The sequence below is a fragment of the Labrus bergylta genome, chromosome 12, assembly GCF_963930695.1.
Source record: "Labrus bergylta chromosome 12, fLabBer1.1, whole genome shotgun sequence".
Classification (NCBI taxonomy): Eukaryota; Metazoa; Chordata; class Actinopteri; order Labriformes; family Labridae; genus Labrus; species Labrus bergylta.
Genome location: NC_089206.1, coordinates 19,243,374 through 19,262,047, shown reverse-complemented (window position 1 = coordinate 19,262,047; position 18,674 = coordinate 19,243,374). Strand labels below are relative to the sequence as shown.

Below are 18,674 nucleotides of genomic sequence, written 5' to 3'. Positions count from 1 at the left end.
TCAGGTTAAACATGTTAAAAATAATTGGTGAGATTGAACTTCTTAAATTAATATTTAGTTTGCCATTTTTTAAAAACCTAACAAACTTGCATGAAGACATTCTGAAATTGATATAAAAATAATCCCAGAGCCAAGCACATTACATACATGGGGGGGGATCTAAGTTATGAATTAATGAATAGTTATAATAATGAATGAATTTCATCGTAGAAGAGATACAAGAATGCTATAACATTTCTAATAAGATCAAACATATAGCAATAACACATTCAACACCCAACATATCCATACTCAATAAAAACACAGTCTGGAAAATCAACACTTTGAAATAAAACCTGCACATGTACCACACACTTTGTGGTGAAATAGACAACCTTTTTTTTCTACATTGTAGAACCTTTGTAGAATTGTCTACCTTTGGTAGAACTTAGTTCAACTCAAACTTGGTTTCCTCAGGGGAAAAACAAAGCATGCAGGCCTCTCTTCACACTCTGGATCTCGCCCTCTTGCTACAAAAAGGTAAAAAAAAAAGCACAAAGACATCAGAGTGATAAATCCTTTATAGACTGTATGTGATAAAACTGTTTTTCAAAGCAGCAATGCGCTTCTGATGAATTAGACACACAATCGGAGCTTAATTATTCTAGTCTGAAGGGTCACCTGTGTCGTGTCTACTCACCATCTGACTGAGGAGTGTGTCCTGAACTGACTTCATGTCTCTCCTAATCAGGCACATCTGAAAACAGCAAGCAGAGCAGTAGGGTTTTGAGGGGGGAGGGGGCACAGAATATGACAGTCAGGACAAGCAGGGGACGAGCTAGCACATGAGACAATGACATAAGCAAAATGCTGTAAAGGCCACTCAGCAAAAATGACAGGAAATACAGTAGGAGGTGAAGTGAGCTGCTATTTAACAACGATGACGAAGCAGAGGGAAATTCTTCATACAAAAACTCCCTGAGCTCTGGATTTTCACCACTAATTAGAAGTCTTAACACTTGAGCAACAATATGAAGCACATAGTAGATGACAGCTGTGAAATTTTGCCATGAGGATCAGACCTGGGATGTGAATATTTTCTCCTCATATTCCAAGCTGGGACACACGTTACTTTGCAGGAATTTTGCCAGGGTGTCATTCCTTGAGAGGGAAGACAGAGAAGAAAGCAACGCAACAGATTGAGCGAGAGCAGGAGAAGAACACGCATGTATAAAAGTAAGTAATCAGAGTCTCTTCAAACCCCAGACAGACCAAAAGAACACACTGCAAGCGAGAACACCCACTTTATGTTGCTGTTACATCAAACTCTGGGAGGGGAAATTCAAAACCTGCACATTTTGAGCAGCACCAGAAAATTGATTTTGCAAAGTGAATAAACACACTTTAATGAACATTGTCATATGAAGACTGTCCTCCTCAAAATAGATGTTGCTGTAAGGTTTGTTTGTAACTTATGATAAGTCTGAGGTAAAGATAATTGATCTTTTGAGATACATGTTTAGACAGGGGGGAGGGGGGGGGGGGTAGATTCAGCTTTTACAGAGTAGAAGTGTTCATTTTTCATTTCATTTATGTATTATACATTATAAAAAACAAAGATCACATCAGACAAAAGACAAAACCAACAACAACAGGCTGAACAACACAGATAATCAGATAACTGAAATGAAGAAATATTATTTAAATTAGTCATTAGAAGTTTGTCCATTCATCAGGTGGTGTTTATATGCCTGCTTGAAATGCAAAACTGAGGTTGTCCTGATATAATGTGGGGCCTCATTCCAGATATTAGTGTATGTACAAAAGAACGACCTCTGATCACAGCTGTGTTTATATGACAGTACTGGGATTAATGCTTGTGAGAGTGATCTAGTGATACGTTCCTGATTGATCTTGGAACTAGAGCACAAAGTGCTGGAGACGAGTTATTGTTATGAATCTGATAGTAAAACTTGAATGTTTGTATATTTCTGAAAAGTCATGACAGTACAGTGATGAGTGTAAGGGGGAGGTTTCCATGAATCTTATGAGCTCAATTTTACAGTCTAACTATGTTGAGCCTGTGGGGTTATTCAGCCTCACACATACACAAAAACACATACGCACATACACACACACACCTCCTGGTTTTGTGCTCGTTGTAAGAATGGTACTCAGTGATCTGCTTTTTCCAGTACATCTGTGAAAAATAAAAGACCGAAAACGAAACAGACAACGATCATATTAGCATCAAGAAAACAACATTCATGGACATGTTTCTAAACGATTTTACTCTCAATATTCCTCTGCTCAAAATGATGGACAGCAGAGAATGTGTGGGTGTGTGTGTGTGTGCTGAGGGAGAAATATAGAGTGAAAGAGACAGCGAGACATACAGTCAGGTCTTTCTCCATGCTTTTTAGCACAGTCTCATCCTGTTCCAGTTTGTGGATCTCTTCCAAGAGGACAGTCCGAACTTTTTCAAGCCTCTCTTTCCTGTACAGAGGAGAGAAAACAGACGAGGATATTCAACATTTAATGCAAACAAAAAACAAAAGCTCTTTTCAGAAGACAGAACACTGTAGAATTGGAGCATATAGAGTTTACAAGTACCGCTGCACTAAAGATGAAACCTGAGAGCCGCTTTCTTAACTCACCACTGACTGATTAAGCTACGTCTTGACATTTCAACCTCTAACTAACCTGAATTTGGTGACTTGCATGTTGAGTGAGGAGACATGTTGCTGGACAGTCTTCAAGGACTGCTTGTTGTACACCTCCACCATCTCATGACGGTTCTGAATACAAACACAGATAACAGGTTGTGGTTCAGTAAGGCCACTTTTTATTACAAGAGGGGCCAAGAGAAGTAAAAAAAATATTAGGGCTAAAGAAATTACTGTTTCCATATCAAATACACATGGCCACGACACCTAATGCACATTATCATCAGTGGTATTAAGAACATTTAAAAAATTACTTCAGAAAAAGTGAAACTGCATTAGCTAGTGTTTTCATATTTCAATTACTGGTGTAGCTTCGTTTGCCCTGTTAACTGATCAAATGTGTGCAGGTGCTCGTGTGTCCAACCTGGAACTTCTTCTTCAGCTCAGTACTGAATTGCTGACACAGGTTATTCGGGTTTAGAGCCATTTTTGGCAACTCCAATTCCTCCTCCATGTCCATGTCACCATCTCCTGTTTCAGCATCCCAGTGACTGGAGCTCATCGTGTGGGAAGTAGACATCACATGACTCACCTCACTCTCGACAGACATCTCAGTATCTGAGGGTAAGAGAGAAATCCACTGGTTCATTAGGGGATTTGTGTCAGTCAAATTGTAGCAATATTTTTTGTTATTAATCAGGCACTGATAATGCGAATGCTGTTCTTTATGCGTTACATTAACGCCTACTGGACTTTAAATGTATTTTCTTACATGCACTCTGAGTAGGTTACATACACTGTAAGATTTGTTTTCTCATAGTCCACTACACAGCTCCTACATTGCATCTTTTGTACATTTTTGTGTCTGTTATATTTGACATTTTTTATTTTTTTTAATTCTATTTTATATATTGTAATAGCTTCTTATACTGTATTATTTAAGTTGTTGCTAGTTCTGTGTTATTTCCTTGTTGATTGTTTAGCACCAATACACCAAGTCAAATTCCTTGTATGTGTAAATGTACTTGGCAATAAAACCCGATTCTGATTCTGATTCTGATTGCAAACATAATCCTCTTCCCACGACTGCTTTGTATAATTTAAAACTTAAAAATATGTTTCACATGTGACTTTTACATTTCGTGTTTATTCTAAGACAACTCAGCCTTTGGACTTTTTGACAAACTAAACAAGAAATGGATGACAGTTCAAGAAGAGGATTCTAAAAGGAGGATGATTCTTTGCTGACACTGAATGAGATGCATAATAAAAACTGCATCATAGGTACCTGTGCCATGACTAGTCTCTCCTTAAATGTTTTTCTGCATTTTTTTTTATAAGATCCTTCAGTTTAGGAGTAATATTTCACCATCTTGCCTCACGAGCTCCTGCAAACCGTATTAACACAGTATTATCTAAACAGAGGTACAAATAAGAGTTTTGTTAGCGTATGGGATGATGAAACACATTCCTCTTTGCGTTAAATTATTTGGTACTCACGATAACATTTGATTTGACTAATTTTTATTAATTGCACCAATTTCTTAAGAGATATTATTCCAGCTACATGTTTGGAAAAGTAACTATAGGCAGAAATGACTCAAAATCGAAACAGTAACAACTCTTACAGGATTTGAACAACTTCCTTGGTTTCATCCGGGGAGAATGCTGTCCTCTCCCTGTGCTCTTCATCCGCTCTTCCTCCTCATCTTCCTCAGAATTACTGGACAAGGACATACGGCGCTTGCGACTTGGTCCTAAAACCAGAATCCAATGCTCGAATACATTAAGAAGTATAAAACTTTTTCACAACAAATGGTTCTTTTTCTAAAACAGTTCAGTCACTTGTCATTTCATACTGAATTGCCTGTTGAAAAGCTGTATGGCTGTGGAGTTAAATTATAGCGACTTGTAAATCAACTTTTTACCAGTCAACAGCGACAAAAGTTCTTACCAGAGACATGAAGCTGTGCAGGTTGATGGTCTTGGTCTGAATTTGGTGTTTTCTGTTAGAAAAGAGAGCAATGCATTGGTATTTGTTTAATAGCTTCAACTTATTAAAAATGTCACCATTTGAATCATTCATTAGTGAAATGTCAGTGTTCCCATTAGAAAACATTAGGCGTGGTAAAGCTCTACCTCTCTTTTATGAGAGACAGCCAGGGCAGAAGTAGGGCTGTCTTTAGCTCTCTTATTGTGAACCGATGACTTTGTGGAGGACTGGCTCAGTGATACTGAAGACACTTTACTGAAATTAAGATAGTAGTCTTGCTGGATGGCGTCTTCAGTGAATGGAGACTGATGAGGAGACGGCATGGAAGGCTTGTCCAGTTCCAGGAGAGTGGAGGTCAACAGGGGCTGATCAGAAAGAGGCAAACCAGATTCTGACAGTGAGGGTGGGTACTGCAGATAGAAGAATGGGGAGGGAGAGAGAGAGAGAGAGAGAGAGAGAGAGAGAGAGAGAGAGAGGTGAAGAGAAACTGATGGACAAGAAATATGGCGGCTCATTTAGTGGTTATTGAAAGGTATAATATGCAACTTTCAGATAAGACGCTCAGTAGATGTCACACTTTAGCACGAGTTGCTCAAGCCAAAACACAGCTGTCCCTTCAACACACCACCTCCCCTCCTGCCCAGCCGCTTCCTTAGAGTGCCAACTGAGTGTAACTGTTGCTGAACTGATCTCCATTCAGATATGCATCCCAAAGCTGATTCGGTTCTTACTTCTTTGAAGTGACTTATATCAAGAAAGTATTTTCTTTGATTTGGAAAGTCTGTTCTTGAATTGTTAGTATGCCTCCGAACGCCCCTGATTGGGCGGAGCCGTCTCTTTTCCCCCTCGTGTTGACAGGGCTAATGGTTGCACAGGGAGGGATTTAAATAAACGAAACATTTGAGCCTCTGAGCGAAACATAATCACGCTTTGTACGCTCTTCTACGAAGTGTTGTCCGGTCACATAAAAACACAGAGCAAAAAAACCCCAAAAAATCAGACTGAGTTTGAATCCACTCCTTTTCAGAAAGACATTACTCACTGATATATTTAGTTAGAATATATTTAATATATATATATTTAATATATTCTATATTTATGTTTAAAATGTTGCACATTGTACCTTTAATTAGCAACTCTATAATGGATTAGTGACTTTAAAATGAAAAGGAGATATTTGATGACGCTCGGATGAAGTGTTGTATTTAATTTAATGTATTTATTTGTAAAAGGGCGATGTACAATATTAAACATAATTGTTGCCATTTAATGCATTGTACCAGTTAGCTGCTGTAGTCCCATGACCTGCATGTAGATCTGTTCTCTTCTCTGTCTGGAGTTAAATAGGACATTCAATCATGATATTTCATCTTTTAACTTATCTAGTTCATTTCCAACAATGTCCCGAAACAAACTGTGTATCTCAAAGTGCCTACTGTAGACCAGTTGTTACATTAACCTCGTAGAGTACTGTGGTTGATCTGTAATTTCACCCCTCAGCTGTAACCAGTCTGAGATTCAGTATAACACAACTGCTTAAATACAGAACCTCAAAAGTGTTTCTCAGCTGGTATGGGAATTTCCACCATTAATGCTTAGGTCACGGTGCAACTTCCTTAAAGTCTAGGTTAATATTTATGATGGCCTTCACTCACCTGAACTATCACATCCTTTCATGTCCCTCAAGTGCTTTTCACATGACTGCTGAGTGACGTCAGTGACTTACATGTAGTGTAAAGATGTGTGAATCACCAAAGGATGTTAAATACCAGGGAACACCTTGTCAGTGATTTAAACTGATGAAGACTGAGATGAAACTTAAAAAACACTAAGGTGGCTGATTTTTACACCAATAAGATATTCTTGAGCACACACACAAACATATAATCAGTGAGAAAGAGAGGATGTGTTGTGTTACTGTAACTACAAACCTCTACGGGACCTAGAACCTTTTACACAGATATCTCTTATGGCTATGAGACCTACAGAAAGCTACAGGGAGGGGTGTTTTACCTTGGGTGCCCTAGGTCCGGAGGAGTTTCCAGGTGCAGGGGTTTGACCTCTGGGGGTCAATGAATGGTTAGAGCTAACAGAACGAATGGATGGAGTCTTGGACGAGCGGCGCTTCTTCTCTGCACTGTGGAAAGCGTTTCCTCTGTACTGAAGAAGAGGCTTGAAGTTTCCTCTACTGCTGACTGTAGAGCGGGGTTTAGGTAACAGCAGGATTGGAGAGGGGGTGTCCCGGCAGGGAGGGTCAGGGGAAGCAGGGAGTGGGGATCCCCGTGGAGTGAGGAGAGGGGAACAGGTCAAATCCAAGGTTGGGGCTGACCTCTCGGCAGCTGTGAGAGTCCAAAATAAGCACAGATGTTCAAATAGCTGGCTAGAAAGTTAAACAGAGTGAGAGGTTGAAATATACATGTTTCTCTACATATCAACTTACAGTTATTGGGTTGAAGAGCAACAGGGTCATTTATGTAACTGTTTTAAAACGCCCTGCTTAAAAGTTGGTAATGGAAGAACTGGATCTAATGCACAATGTTTTATCCTTTTACCGAGATAGAGAATATATTCAGTTCAGCAAAGCGACAAAGTCAAGTTGAGAATGTTCAATGTCAGTTTTTGGTGAAGAATTTGAATTTCATGTCTTGAAATAAAGTTCCATATTTTTGTAAAGGGCTCCACTTCAGAGGCCATGAGGACTTAACATTAAGTATGAACATTCATCTGCCTAAATGATCTCTAAAGGCAGGGGCCTTCATTAATTCCTGGACAATGTTAAAATTATATGTCACGAAGAAAAAAAAAAAATAGTCATCTTGATAAGTGAACTCACACTTAAGCAGGAGACAAAAATAACTTCAGTAATGGCAATGAGGTTTTGGAGCCACAGTGTATTAAGGCCATTCATGTCAAATAGAGAGAGAAAATCAGGGCTCATACCGATGTTTAAAATAACAACATGGCCGATTGCCGATGTTTTCTTTCATTTCTTCTTTATGGTGTAAGATTTTCACACTGCCAATATTTGTATCATGTTTGACCATGAAAACAGATCAGTTTGTCCAACGGGTGACTTCCTCTGCCCAATAAAAAAGCACTTCTCTGAATTAGCAGTTAGGTGTGCTCGCTTGCCAGCACTAAATCGATACGACACACCAGATAAACAGGAGTGGCTAACATTGGTTCATGACGCATAATTTGCAGATGTGCCGATTTCTGTCAAGAGGGCAATATCAGCCAATATAGATGTTACACCAATACATTGGTGTATTTGTAATAAATTATGTCGAAGTAATGAACCATTTTGATCCACCATAAAACATGTAATGAACACTGTTTGGTTGAGACTTGCATCTCATCCTGTCAATGAAAGGAGGAGACAGACAAAAGGAGGTCTGGCCGGCCACCCAGTCCTTCAATGATCTCGTTAGTTCTTCAGCAGGGGCAACCATTTTCTTATTTAACGTTTCTGGAAGTTCTATATCAAGTCTTCTCTGCTGAAAAAGAAGAAAAAAATTAAAAAGTGTTTCAGTTATATATGAAGACTAACAGGCATGAAACCAGTTCTGGACCACAATGTAAACATTCAGATTTAAGACCTTGTATCCTTCACAGTCTAATACAGCAATACTCAATATTTTCTGGCCTATAAGTCATTTTTCCATGCATTCTGCCGAGACAACATATCTAGGATTTGGTGTGAATTTTTTAAATTATTTTCTTAAAGGCTTAATATGCGATTTTTCACATTTAAATATAATAGAAATCAAGTATATCCTCTGAAAATAACACTGCAAGTCATGACTGTCTACAACACCCGAGTCCCACTGTCTGTGATGCTTTCTGAGTTTTCCCGAGTCCTATCTTCACTTTGTTTACATCGCCAGGATGGCCAGCCGGCTCATCCCCTCGCATATAAAGGTTGTTTAATTGAGGGACTAGAGAAAAGAAGAATAACATACTGTACTCACTGCTTAATTGAATGTCACGTAAGCGTTTCTAGATCACGCTCATTTCGGGTAAATTTACATGCAGTGTGAAGATACAAGCATAATAAAGATCGCTAGCATTAGCATGCTAACACTACAATGCAGTGCGAGTTGTTTTGGTCTCATGCTTGTGCACAAGGGTGACATCTGCTGGATCAAAATATTGAACATAAAGCCTTTAATGTTTGAAGAACTGCAAGAATAATTATTTATGAAATGAGATTCATATATGATGATTTTTTTTTATCAACAGTCAATTATTATTGTAAACTTAGTATCATCTAATAGCCTAATAAAAAGAGGCTGGAGTGATCAAGAAGGTTGAGCTCTCTCACTTTGAACCCAGAATTGTTTTTTAGATCCAACAGCTTCTTTCTTTCCGATGCCTTGGAGGCCTCCGCTGATTTCTCCATGGAGGTTTCTTTCCTCTTCTTTACTTCTTGAACTTCTAGACTGGTCTTCTTGTTTTTCGGATCTGCAAAATATTTCTGTTGGTGGAAGGACACAAATTCAATTTCCTGCTGTGGTTTGGGTTCAAGACAGTTGTTTCCATAACGATTCCCACATAGTACAATTACATTTTGCAACTCACACTGCAAACATCATCCATATTCTATAAGATCATATAGTAATTATTAAATCATTTCAGACCTTTGATTCTTCATGGTATTATTGCAAAAAGGATATTTATGGAATAACCCAATGTCTGTTACCTTGGAGGTGTGTGTCAGTTCTGACACCGACTCTGACAGGCTGATATTATTGTAGCTTTCTAGCTTCATATAGCTTTTTGTTGGTTGTTTGCCGTCTGTCGTTTTCTTTATCACTTCAGCAGCCCCAAGTCTTTTCTCCAGGTGAGTAGTGGAGGAGCACTATTGGTATTGGATATACACAATGTGATTTTTGTCTATGTACTGTCTGCAACACTGCGATGAGCTTCACGTTTTACAATATTACTGACAAAATGATCTCTTCTACAGGATAACTTCAAATTAAGGCATCAAGTATGGGAAGACCTGTAATACTTTGTTCCTTAGATTAATGTTTGAGATGAATAGATGTGAACATAAACAATAGGTGCATAACAACATTATAAATTGAGAAAAAGTGGATTAACAATAAATCAAATTTTTGAAATGAGCATGTGCAGTAACATACAGGGTTGTCTTTTGGCTTGAAAGCTTTAGGCTTCTCTGATTCTTCATCACTGTCTGGCTCTCTGTAACTTTTGCAAGATGTGGCAGCAGCTCTCTTGGACCTCCTGCCCGCTGCATGTGGGCTGCTGGCTGCTACTGCTGGTTTCACAGTCTTCTTTGGGTGCTCCACTCTCGCCTTCATGGCAGGCTTCTTCTGGTTAGAGAATGACACACTGTGGCTGACTGTGGTAGTGCATCTGAGAATTTCAGAAAACTGCTTCCAAAAAAGTACTGCCTTACCTTATGAGGTTTTGTATCCCTCTTTACTTGTTTTTGAGAGGGTGAAGGAACATCTGGGGATACAGCTACAATAAAATGAAATCCAAACTATCTCATTATTAAATCCAGTTTTCACATGATAATGTAGGAGCATGCAGCATGACCTAGTGCCTTTCATGTGCTTACATGAAGTATGGGGTGACATGTGTTTCGGCTTGGCATTTGGCTGCCTGGAGTATTTGGTAACTTTTGGTTTGGGCTTCCTGCTCGACTCCCTCAGCCAGCTGACCTCTGTCATGGCATAGTCTGTGTCTGTGTCGCTGAACAGATGCTTCTTCACATGCCGCTTCTCCTGAAACACAAGGCAGTCAATGACATAGAGGCAGAAAGAGCACCAGATGATATAATATCATATAAATGTCAGTTTTACAATGTGTTCACTGCATAACCCTCCTCCTGAAAATAAGTTTATACCAAACACGTTCTCCAGCAGCTTCACTTTAACAAAACACAACAGAGCAATGAAATTTTACTTTTTGAACAGGTTGTTCTTTCCTGGTTGTCTTGAAGAGTGCTGAAGAGTCATTGATGCCACTGTAAAACATTAAAAGGAAAAATGAGACCGTTTTGACACAAATTCTAGACAAAATGTAACTGTTGCTATGGCTACTGCTCCAGAAGAATAAGTCTATAGGCCATTCTCATCTGTAAGATTTACCTGCTTGACATTGTAGAAGTGTTATTGAAGGTTTTGTCCTTCCCCTAAAGAGCATCACAACAGACTTTAAACTTTGAACTGGCATATTAGGTATTTAGATATTATACAAGTATATTGAACGAGTAAAATGTTCAATATTTACCCCAATAATCAACGGTTCATCGATGCTGAATGCAAAAATATCTTCTCTGTCAACAGAAAAAAAAACATATAAAAGACATCTCTGTTAATGCACTGAAAGCCACTTAAATACCGAAATATAGCTCAAACTCAGTTAGCTGAAGTTAAATACCTCTGCCTTGTGAAGACTGTTGTGGTTTTGCTGTTGGGTTTCATTCGGCTTACAGCTCCAGATTCTTTTTTCTGATGCAAATGAAAATCATTTTTAGTGATTCAAGCAGGACAAAGTGAATTAAAGCCACTCTTTGTCATGAATAAATCAATGACTTACTGTAGTGGTTGGTAACCACCCCATATCAAACACCTTCCTATTATAAAAACACACAGACAATAAGTGGAAAAGTTGATTTGTTTCTTTACTACAGTAAACCACAACATATGACGATAACTATTATTGTGCATACCTGGTGAGGTTTGGAGGAGGAATCGAGCCCTGAGCGATATTTTCTGCAAGATCTTTAGCGGTGGATTGGGTTTTAGTCTCGTAATGGCTAGAGATGACCTTCACCATGCTGCCTGCTACTGCTGCATCTCTCTGAGTGGAAACAGTGGAACGTGTGACTTTACCAATTCACACTGATAAGCTTAGAATAGATATGAAGCTGCTTACAGTTGACATAATTCTTACCTTTTCTTTTCTTGAAAGGGCTTTGTCAGTTTGAGCTTTAACATCAGGTAGTATCTTCTCATGTACACCTTTGCTTGTTGAGGCCTTAGCTGGAGCTTTGGTTTGAGCAGCAGGTGGCTCAAAAGACAATTTGTCTTTGCTTTTCTGTCTTGCCGGACCAATTCTCTTGACCTTCTGCTCTTTGGAAGCCCACTGGTCTGAAGAGACGCTGCGTTTAGAGTCCTCTCTAGTATCCAGTTTTTTCTTTGGCGCTGCTGGCTCCTGAGGTGCTGGATCATGGTTCCTCTCATTAAGGACCGTCTTTAGGCGCTGCGTGAGCTCAGTATGGAGTTTCTTTTGGCTGATTGGGCTGTTGACCGGAACTGACATTCTCTGTGCCGAGGACAGGCGCTCTTTCTTCTGCTCTGAATTTGAAGGTTCTAAGAAAAAACAATCAATAATCAAATGTTTGACAATACATTAATTTGTTACCGATTATAATATGTATCCTAATGACTTTTACATGAAATGTACTCAAAAAACATGTGTTGAATTATTTTCTTACCAATTCTTGGAATGTAGTTCACTTTCTGTGTGGGCATTATGAGCATCTCAGAAACAGAAAATTTGTTCCAGTAAGCCGACCTGTATTTAAAAAAGAAATACAATGAAAAAAGAATGTTCAGATGAACACACATACACATACTGTACACAGTAAATGCTAAAGGCCACTCTAAGGCTAGCAGATCTGCGAAAAAGTGAGAAACTTTTTACACAGTTCTTACATCTTTCTCTCACTCCTCGGTTGGCTGTCAGGCACAAAAGTTTGATCTGAAAGTAAAAAAGATCAGTGATGGGTAACATGAGCTTTGGCAGAATACAACAACTGCATAGCTAAACTTATGGGCTTTGTTGAAGTGAAAGTAATAAAGAAATACAATACCAAGACACTGTTCTTCTTCCTGTCCACTTAGAGTCATATCTGTTGCTTTTATTCTCATGTTCTGTTGGACAATGGAGTCAAGATGCAAAGGTAAAGTTTGTTTTGTGTAATAACAACTTTCCTAGACAAGTAAATAATATATTCAGGGCTGTCCAGGGTTGGAAAAAAATATAATTATAACCCAGCTGCCTGACTCTAGAGGTGTTTGGATCAAAACTTGAAACATTATCTGGATATTGAATTAAGACTTACATACTGCTAATAAATCTGTTTTGGTAATCTGAGGGATAACTCCGAGCTTTAGTGCTAAACTAGGTATTGTGATAGAGTCTCAGTAGTTTATTTAACAGTTTATTTATCATGTGTCATACCTGCTTTTTCATGCCACTCGCTATTGTCTCACTGGTTGAGCCGTTTTTTGTCATTCGCTCTCCCAGGGAACTATCACCTTGCCGATCACTTGAACGAATCATCACCAGATTTGGCTTCCCTTTACCTTTGGCTGAAGTGTCTGAAAGCGAGAAAAAACATGTCAAATGTCAAGTTTGGGACAAAGACCTTCATGTCGTCTTTTGATTTTTCACTTTCTGTCAAAAAAGAGAGAAAAAAAAGATTGATCATTTATACAAAGCATTCCAAGCAGGATGAACTACCTGAAATGGATTCAATGGTTTTGAGTAAAGTGGATGTGAATAGTGATGTAAAAAAGGAGAATAAGAATCCTTTGTAAATTAAGGAGATATAAATGTACAACACCACATTATGAAAACTCAATGCCGAAGGAAAAAATCTTAACCAGAACTTTTATTGGAATTCATATCTCATTCAAATTTAATTTCTTCTGAATTTATACTGCAGTTTTGACCAGGACTCCCTTCCAGGAGACGTGTTGTATCTTAATGTAAACTTTCTAGGGTCATAAGGATTGATTTAACAAAAACTGTTAGACAAAACTGTCATGTTAGAAAATATTTGGAGTCAGCTCTGTTTGTTTTCTTGGAATCAGACCACTTTATTTCTCTAACTATTTGTAACCAATATAATCTACTCCACTATTTTCTCCCTTACACCGTGTTCCAACAGCACGTGAGCATGATCGCACACTGGCTGTCCACACTGCATCCAGTAAATATTGAATTATTTGCTCTCTCTCTGGGAATTTCAGTTTTCCCTTGCTAACAATATGACAGGGCTTTTGCATTGAAGGTGGACAAACAGTGGTGCTTTGTATTGTGTAAATGTTGAATCAAATCACAACACTCAAAGACTCGTCAGTAAGTTTTTCTCCAGTGTTGTTGACACAAGTCAAAGTTAACATTTCAATCTCTGGTGTGGATTTTTTTTTATGCACCATTATCTTCCCTTTGTATAACAAGCTATCAAGCTCTGTTGAGTGAAAAAAGCGAGTGGCAGTGCCTTGTAGAGCCCCCTCCTTCCTCATTCCTAAATTAGAAACGGGGCGTCGGAGTAAAAACGTCTCGCCCCATAGCCCTGTGTCGCTCGCAGGCAGTCAGGACACTCTAATAGGAAACAATTGAATCAGGCGGATTTTGTTGCTCACACTCGCTCATGTTGTTTGTTGTTAGGACAGGCTGTTAAGTGCATAGTTAAGCAAACTTAAAAAAAATGTGTATCTGAAATTTGAGGGAACAATGACTCGCAGTATGACCCACTACATATCTGAAAAACAGTCCAGGAGGCTGCTTTTAAAATAACTTAAAAGTCAAAAGATTTTAGTCAAGCAGATTTACCGCAAGATGAATAATTATATAGCATGATGATCCTGTTGTTATTAAAAAACGATTTAAAAAAACTGAGACTCCAGTAACAGCAATTCTTAACCTTATCTGTCTTTCACCTACTTGATGGCATAACAGCAGAGAGAGAACCTGCACCACGAACACTTCCTCCTCCGCTTCCACTAACTAAGGTGATCGACTCAGAAATCCTCATCCTGGCTGGGGTGACCATCTGAAACACAAGGACATTTTCAACAAGATACTCAAAATATTAAAATACATTTCGTATTCCTTCCAAGTGACATTAATAGCAATGGAATACCAAAAGGAAATATGAACAGGGATGTTATCTTTATAGCTTAAAAACTAACTCTGGGGCAAAAGTTGTGTCATGCATGGCCCATGTCAAATAAACGAAACAAAAGTTGTCTTTTTAGAAATATATTTATTGTGAATGTATTACACATTCAATGAAATCAGTGTCAACGATCCAGTGGTCGTGCAAATAATGGCGAGCAGAAGGCTGAAATTCCAAACAGTTGGTACCCTTGCTCAATACGCCCTCTACTGGCACAGTCGACAATCCGTTTCAGGTACATGGTTTCACAAAATAAATACTGGCAACATTTTACAGTTTTGATTGAGATAGGCATCTCTTTTAGGCAAAAACGAGATGACAATGTGGTAGTTGTTTTGTTACATCAAACCATTTCTGCAGAACAAAGTAAAACCTGGTCATTGAAAAACATATGTGTACACTAAATATGTATCACATCTCTTTTTACCTGTACAGGTGCAGACGGGGCAGGTAAAAGGTAGGGGGCAGTATTTTTCTCAATCTCTCCAAGGGACACTTGACTCTCTGGAACCACCTGCATGGAGAGTGGCAGACATGGTCTGATAGTCTGCTGGTAATCACATTTTAAAATGGTCAGACTTTTGATGCAATAGGATAATAGGAATAAAAATAATAATAATAGGGATATCAGAAAGAGAAAACAATTTGTGCTTGTATCCTGACTTCACACTTTACACAACACCACATCAAACATATCAGAGCTATGTTTGAGAGCCAGCTGTTTACCTGCGAGCTGTTTTCTTCCATTATGATTTTAACTGTAGTCTTCACAACAGATGTGCTTGTCTTCCCCACAAAGCCCTGACAGAAGAGAAGCTTGTTTTATTCACAACAAGTTCTTCCTAATGTAATGTATTTATATTGTGTTTCATTTTAACAAGAAAACCTGATAAACATTCTATAATATTGCAGCCCATTCAAGAGTAAGAGAAAGACCCACGGCTTACATTGTCTTTGCGGTGTCCATAGACACTATGAGCAGCCTGACGGATGTCCAGGGACGAGCTGAAGTGGATGGTCAGACTCGATCCTTCGACTGCACCCACAACCACCACCTCTGACAACTTCAACTGCAAGACTTTGGTCTTTCCCTCCTCTTGAGAAACACAGCACTGGGTTATTTGCATACTTCATGTGATTGTGTGGATTATGTGGGTGAAATTTGCAGCTACAGTGTGAAGACACTCAAAACAAATGTGTTTTCTTTACCTTTGACAGTGTAGCTCTTAACTTCATTCTCATTGATGCATATTGTTTCCCACTGACCCTCCTACATGAAAGGGACAAGTGGTAACATATGTGCATCTCCTTTAATTATTTAAATAATAATAATAATAATAAGTAGTGACTTCGCTTTCACATTTTATCTCTAGGTACCTGCATTTCTTCATCAGCCAAAGAGAAATAAAAGGAGATGCTGCGGCTGCCGAGGTTAAAGTCAATCCAAAACTCTTCCAGTTTTTCATCAGCTGGCATAAGCAGCTAAAAACAAAACAGACAATACGTTCAAAGCACAAACAAATACATTATGGATTCAGACATGCAAAGAACACTTATAAAGACATAAAAGGTAAATGCCTTGAATAGCCTTGAATGTGATGTCACGTTCAGATTGCTAACATCTTTCCTTGTCACTTTGTATTTTTTAACATACAGAGAGATTTTCAAACTGTTTTTTTAGCAACAGAAGTCCTGCTCATTCTTACCTCATTCTTGTCCAGGTAAGCCTCCAAACAAGGGTAGGAAAAGACTCTATAACACAGACAACATTGTTATTCCATTTTATGCAGCTGTCATCAACTCTGCATGTGTTCCCTGCCTCTGTTCTTTCAAGGACCCCAAAGTTAATGATAATATAATGTCAGATATTACCTTGCATTGAACTTCAATCATCATTGGGAGACCACATTCATTCTCTCACTGTGCTTAAATTAAGAGAGTGCTATAACATTTTAATTGAAATATTCCCCTTTAAGAGGCAACCCTAAACCCCCCTACAAGTTCTCTAGATCAAGTTATCTGAGGCGCTGATTTATCTGTGTACCTTCTCTTCTCTCCCTGTATCCCATTCACCAGGTTCAGGAACTTGCGACAATCCTAGAATCACACAAATAAACATTAGTTCTATATTGCTGAGTTCATTTATTAAACTATAAGCAATACTTATACAAAATAAAAGTGATGCACTTATATGAATTTCACATTCTTTACCGTCTCAAACTCTGAATCACTGATCTTGATAAAGGCACTGGCCACATACTCCATGTTGAACCATGTGACTGCTAACTCCTTCCTCTGGTCAAGAGTGGCCATTCGGCACAAAGCCTCCATCAGGGCTGTCTGCAAGTCATAATCTGAAACAAAAAAGGAAGACTCTTGTACTTTTCTTGTGTCTACATGTGGGTGAGAAGTGATGACGACTATGTATGATAAAAACATACCACCACCATCCAATATCTGACCAGCAATCTTGAGCCTGCATAAATATGATCACAAGAAAATGTTCAGTAACAAATGGAAACTGTAATAAATGAGTAATAATGATTTTATTATGAGGTTACTATCATGACATACATGATATCTGAGGCTTCCTGGGATGTAAGGAACTTTCGTTTTTTCTTCAGCTCCGCTGGGATTTTGTCCAGAATGAAATTGAATTTACGAATTGCCTGTTTGAAAATGATGAGAAAGTTTATTTATAAACCTGAGTGATTGTTTTTTATACTACTCCATGAAAGGACTTAACACTTCATCAAACCTCTTTTTGGATCAGGATGTAGATTCTGGGGTCTACTGCCAACTGACCAATAGGACTCATAAAGCACTCTGTGATTTTGTATGTTCCTGAAAAAACAAACAAGTACGGTAAGTGTATTAATGTTAATTGATAAAAGTTTTTTCCTTAAACACTGAAGTGTATCATTAAAGTTATTACATAAAAGCATTGCTTTGATTTAAACCTAAAAGGGTTGTTGAAAATGAAACACACAAACTGAGAATTGAACAGATAATAAGAAACAAATGTTCCAAACAAACCCTCTTTGCATGCTTCATGAACCACCTGTAACAGAGGATATAAGGCACTTTTACACTTTAAACTCTCACAATACTACACTGTTTTTTATTATGCAACATGTGTTTTCCTGTGAACCATCAGCTCACCATTAAGGCTTCAAAGAAGTCCTCACAGAGGTTGAACAAGGTCTCATCCCACTGGGGGCCACACTGGATCAACATTTGCCTGCATTTCTCAAACCACTGCACCATGTGCACGGAAACAAATCAATAAACACACTGAGGTACATTTGATTACACAGCACTCACACACTGTGTGTATAAGATGCATACTTATCTTTTTGACCAGGCCTTGAGCTATTAGTCCTGACAGCCCTTGGCCGCCACCAGGTAGTTTTAGGTTTCCCCCACATTTGTAGAGAATACCAAGTCCCAAACTGGCTGATTTTGACTCTTTTCGTTCCAAACTCTACATAGACAATAAACATATGGGTTCACTACAACTTATAACAACATGACATGGTTGCATATTGGTGAGTGTGCTTGGCTTCATCTTACCCTGCTGATAAGTTTATCCAATTTAGTAAGAAACTGTTGGGAACATCTGAAGGGGGGCCCTTCAATTGTGTCCCCTTGCAAGAATACACCCAGAGCTTTGACATCTCCACTCTTTAACACCTCATCAACGACTTTCTCAAGCTGCACACGAGAGAGTTCATCTAAGTTTTCTTTCTCATCATTACAACAAAAATTTTTAGTTACAAATAAAAAGTAAAAATGTTGTTTTTCCCACCTGTGCGTTTTGACTGGGCGCCATACTTCCATCCAAAGAAAAGCCTCACTGGCACTTGGCCTCTGTCGTCTTCAAAATGACTGTAACGTAAAGTGAATACATCAACCTACTGATCTTAATGCTACTTGGACATGAACTTAATGTATAACTAGGTTAATTACAACATTATAAGCCACTGTTACTTGGGAAGCCTCCTGACCTCCACACAGTCAGTGTTGACTGCGCAGCTCGGTGAGAGTGATTAGTTACCCTGACAACCTAACCTTATCACATTTATCT

The 18,674-nt window shown here is 38.6% G+C and overlaps 1 protein-coding gene across 1 annotated transcript; it reads right to left on the bottom strand.

Annotated features, from left to right (window-relative positions):
* Positions 1-93: 93 nt before the first annotated feature.
* On the bottom strand, positions 94-18,431 carry sycp2 (synaptonemal complex protein 2; the record flags this gene model as incomplete). Its single annotated transcript, XM_029277062.2, has 45 exons — positions 94-509; positions 680-736; positions 1,062-1,140; positions 2,121-2,179; positions 2,376-2,475; positions 2,683-2,777; positions 3,070-3,263; positions 4,274-4,402; positions 4,600-4,651; positions 4,785-5,048; positions 6,652-6,977; positions 7,991-8,135; positions 8,963-9,115; positions 9,341-9,499; positions 9,786-9,977; positions 10,064-10,128; positions 10,229-10,394; positions 10,576-10,636; positions 10,761-10,804; positions 10,903-10,948; positions 11,053-11,123; positions 11,212-11,248; positions 11,345-11,475; positions 11,569-11,987; positions 12,113-12,192; positions 12,333-12,378; positions 12,491-12,551; positions 12,862-13,001; positions 14,353-14,461; positions 15,015-15,101; positions 15,314-15,388; positions 15,535-15,683; positions 15,797-15,857; positions 15,965-16,069; positions 16,294-16,339; positions 16,632-16,684; positions 16,799-16,941; positions 17,029-17,063; positions 17,162-17,256; positions 17,346-17,431; positions 17,624-17,648; positions 17,750-17,854; positions 17,940-18,071; positions 18,161-18,301; positions 18,396-18,431. Coding segments are annotated over 45 exons (4,911 nt in total), but the record flags the coding sequence as incomplete, so codon positions are not given.
* Positions 18,432-18,674: the final 243 nt, after the last annotated feature.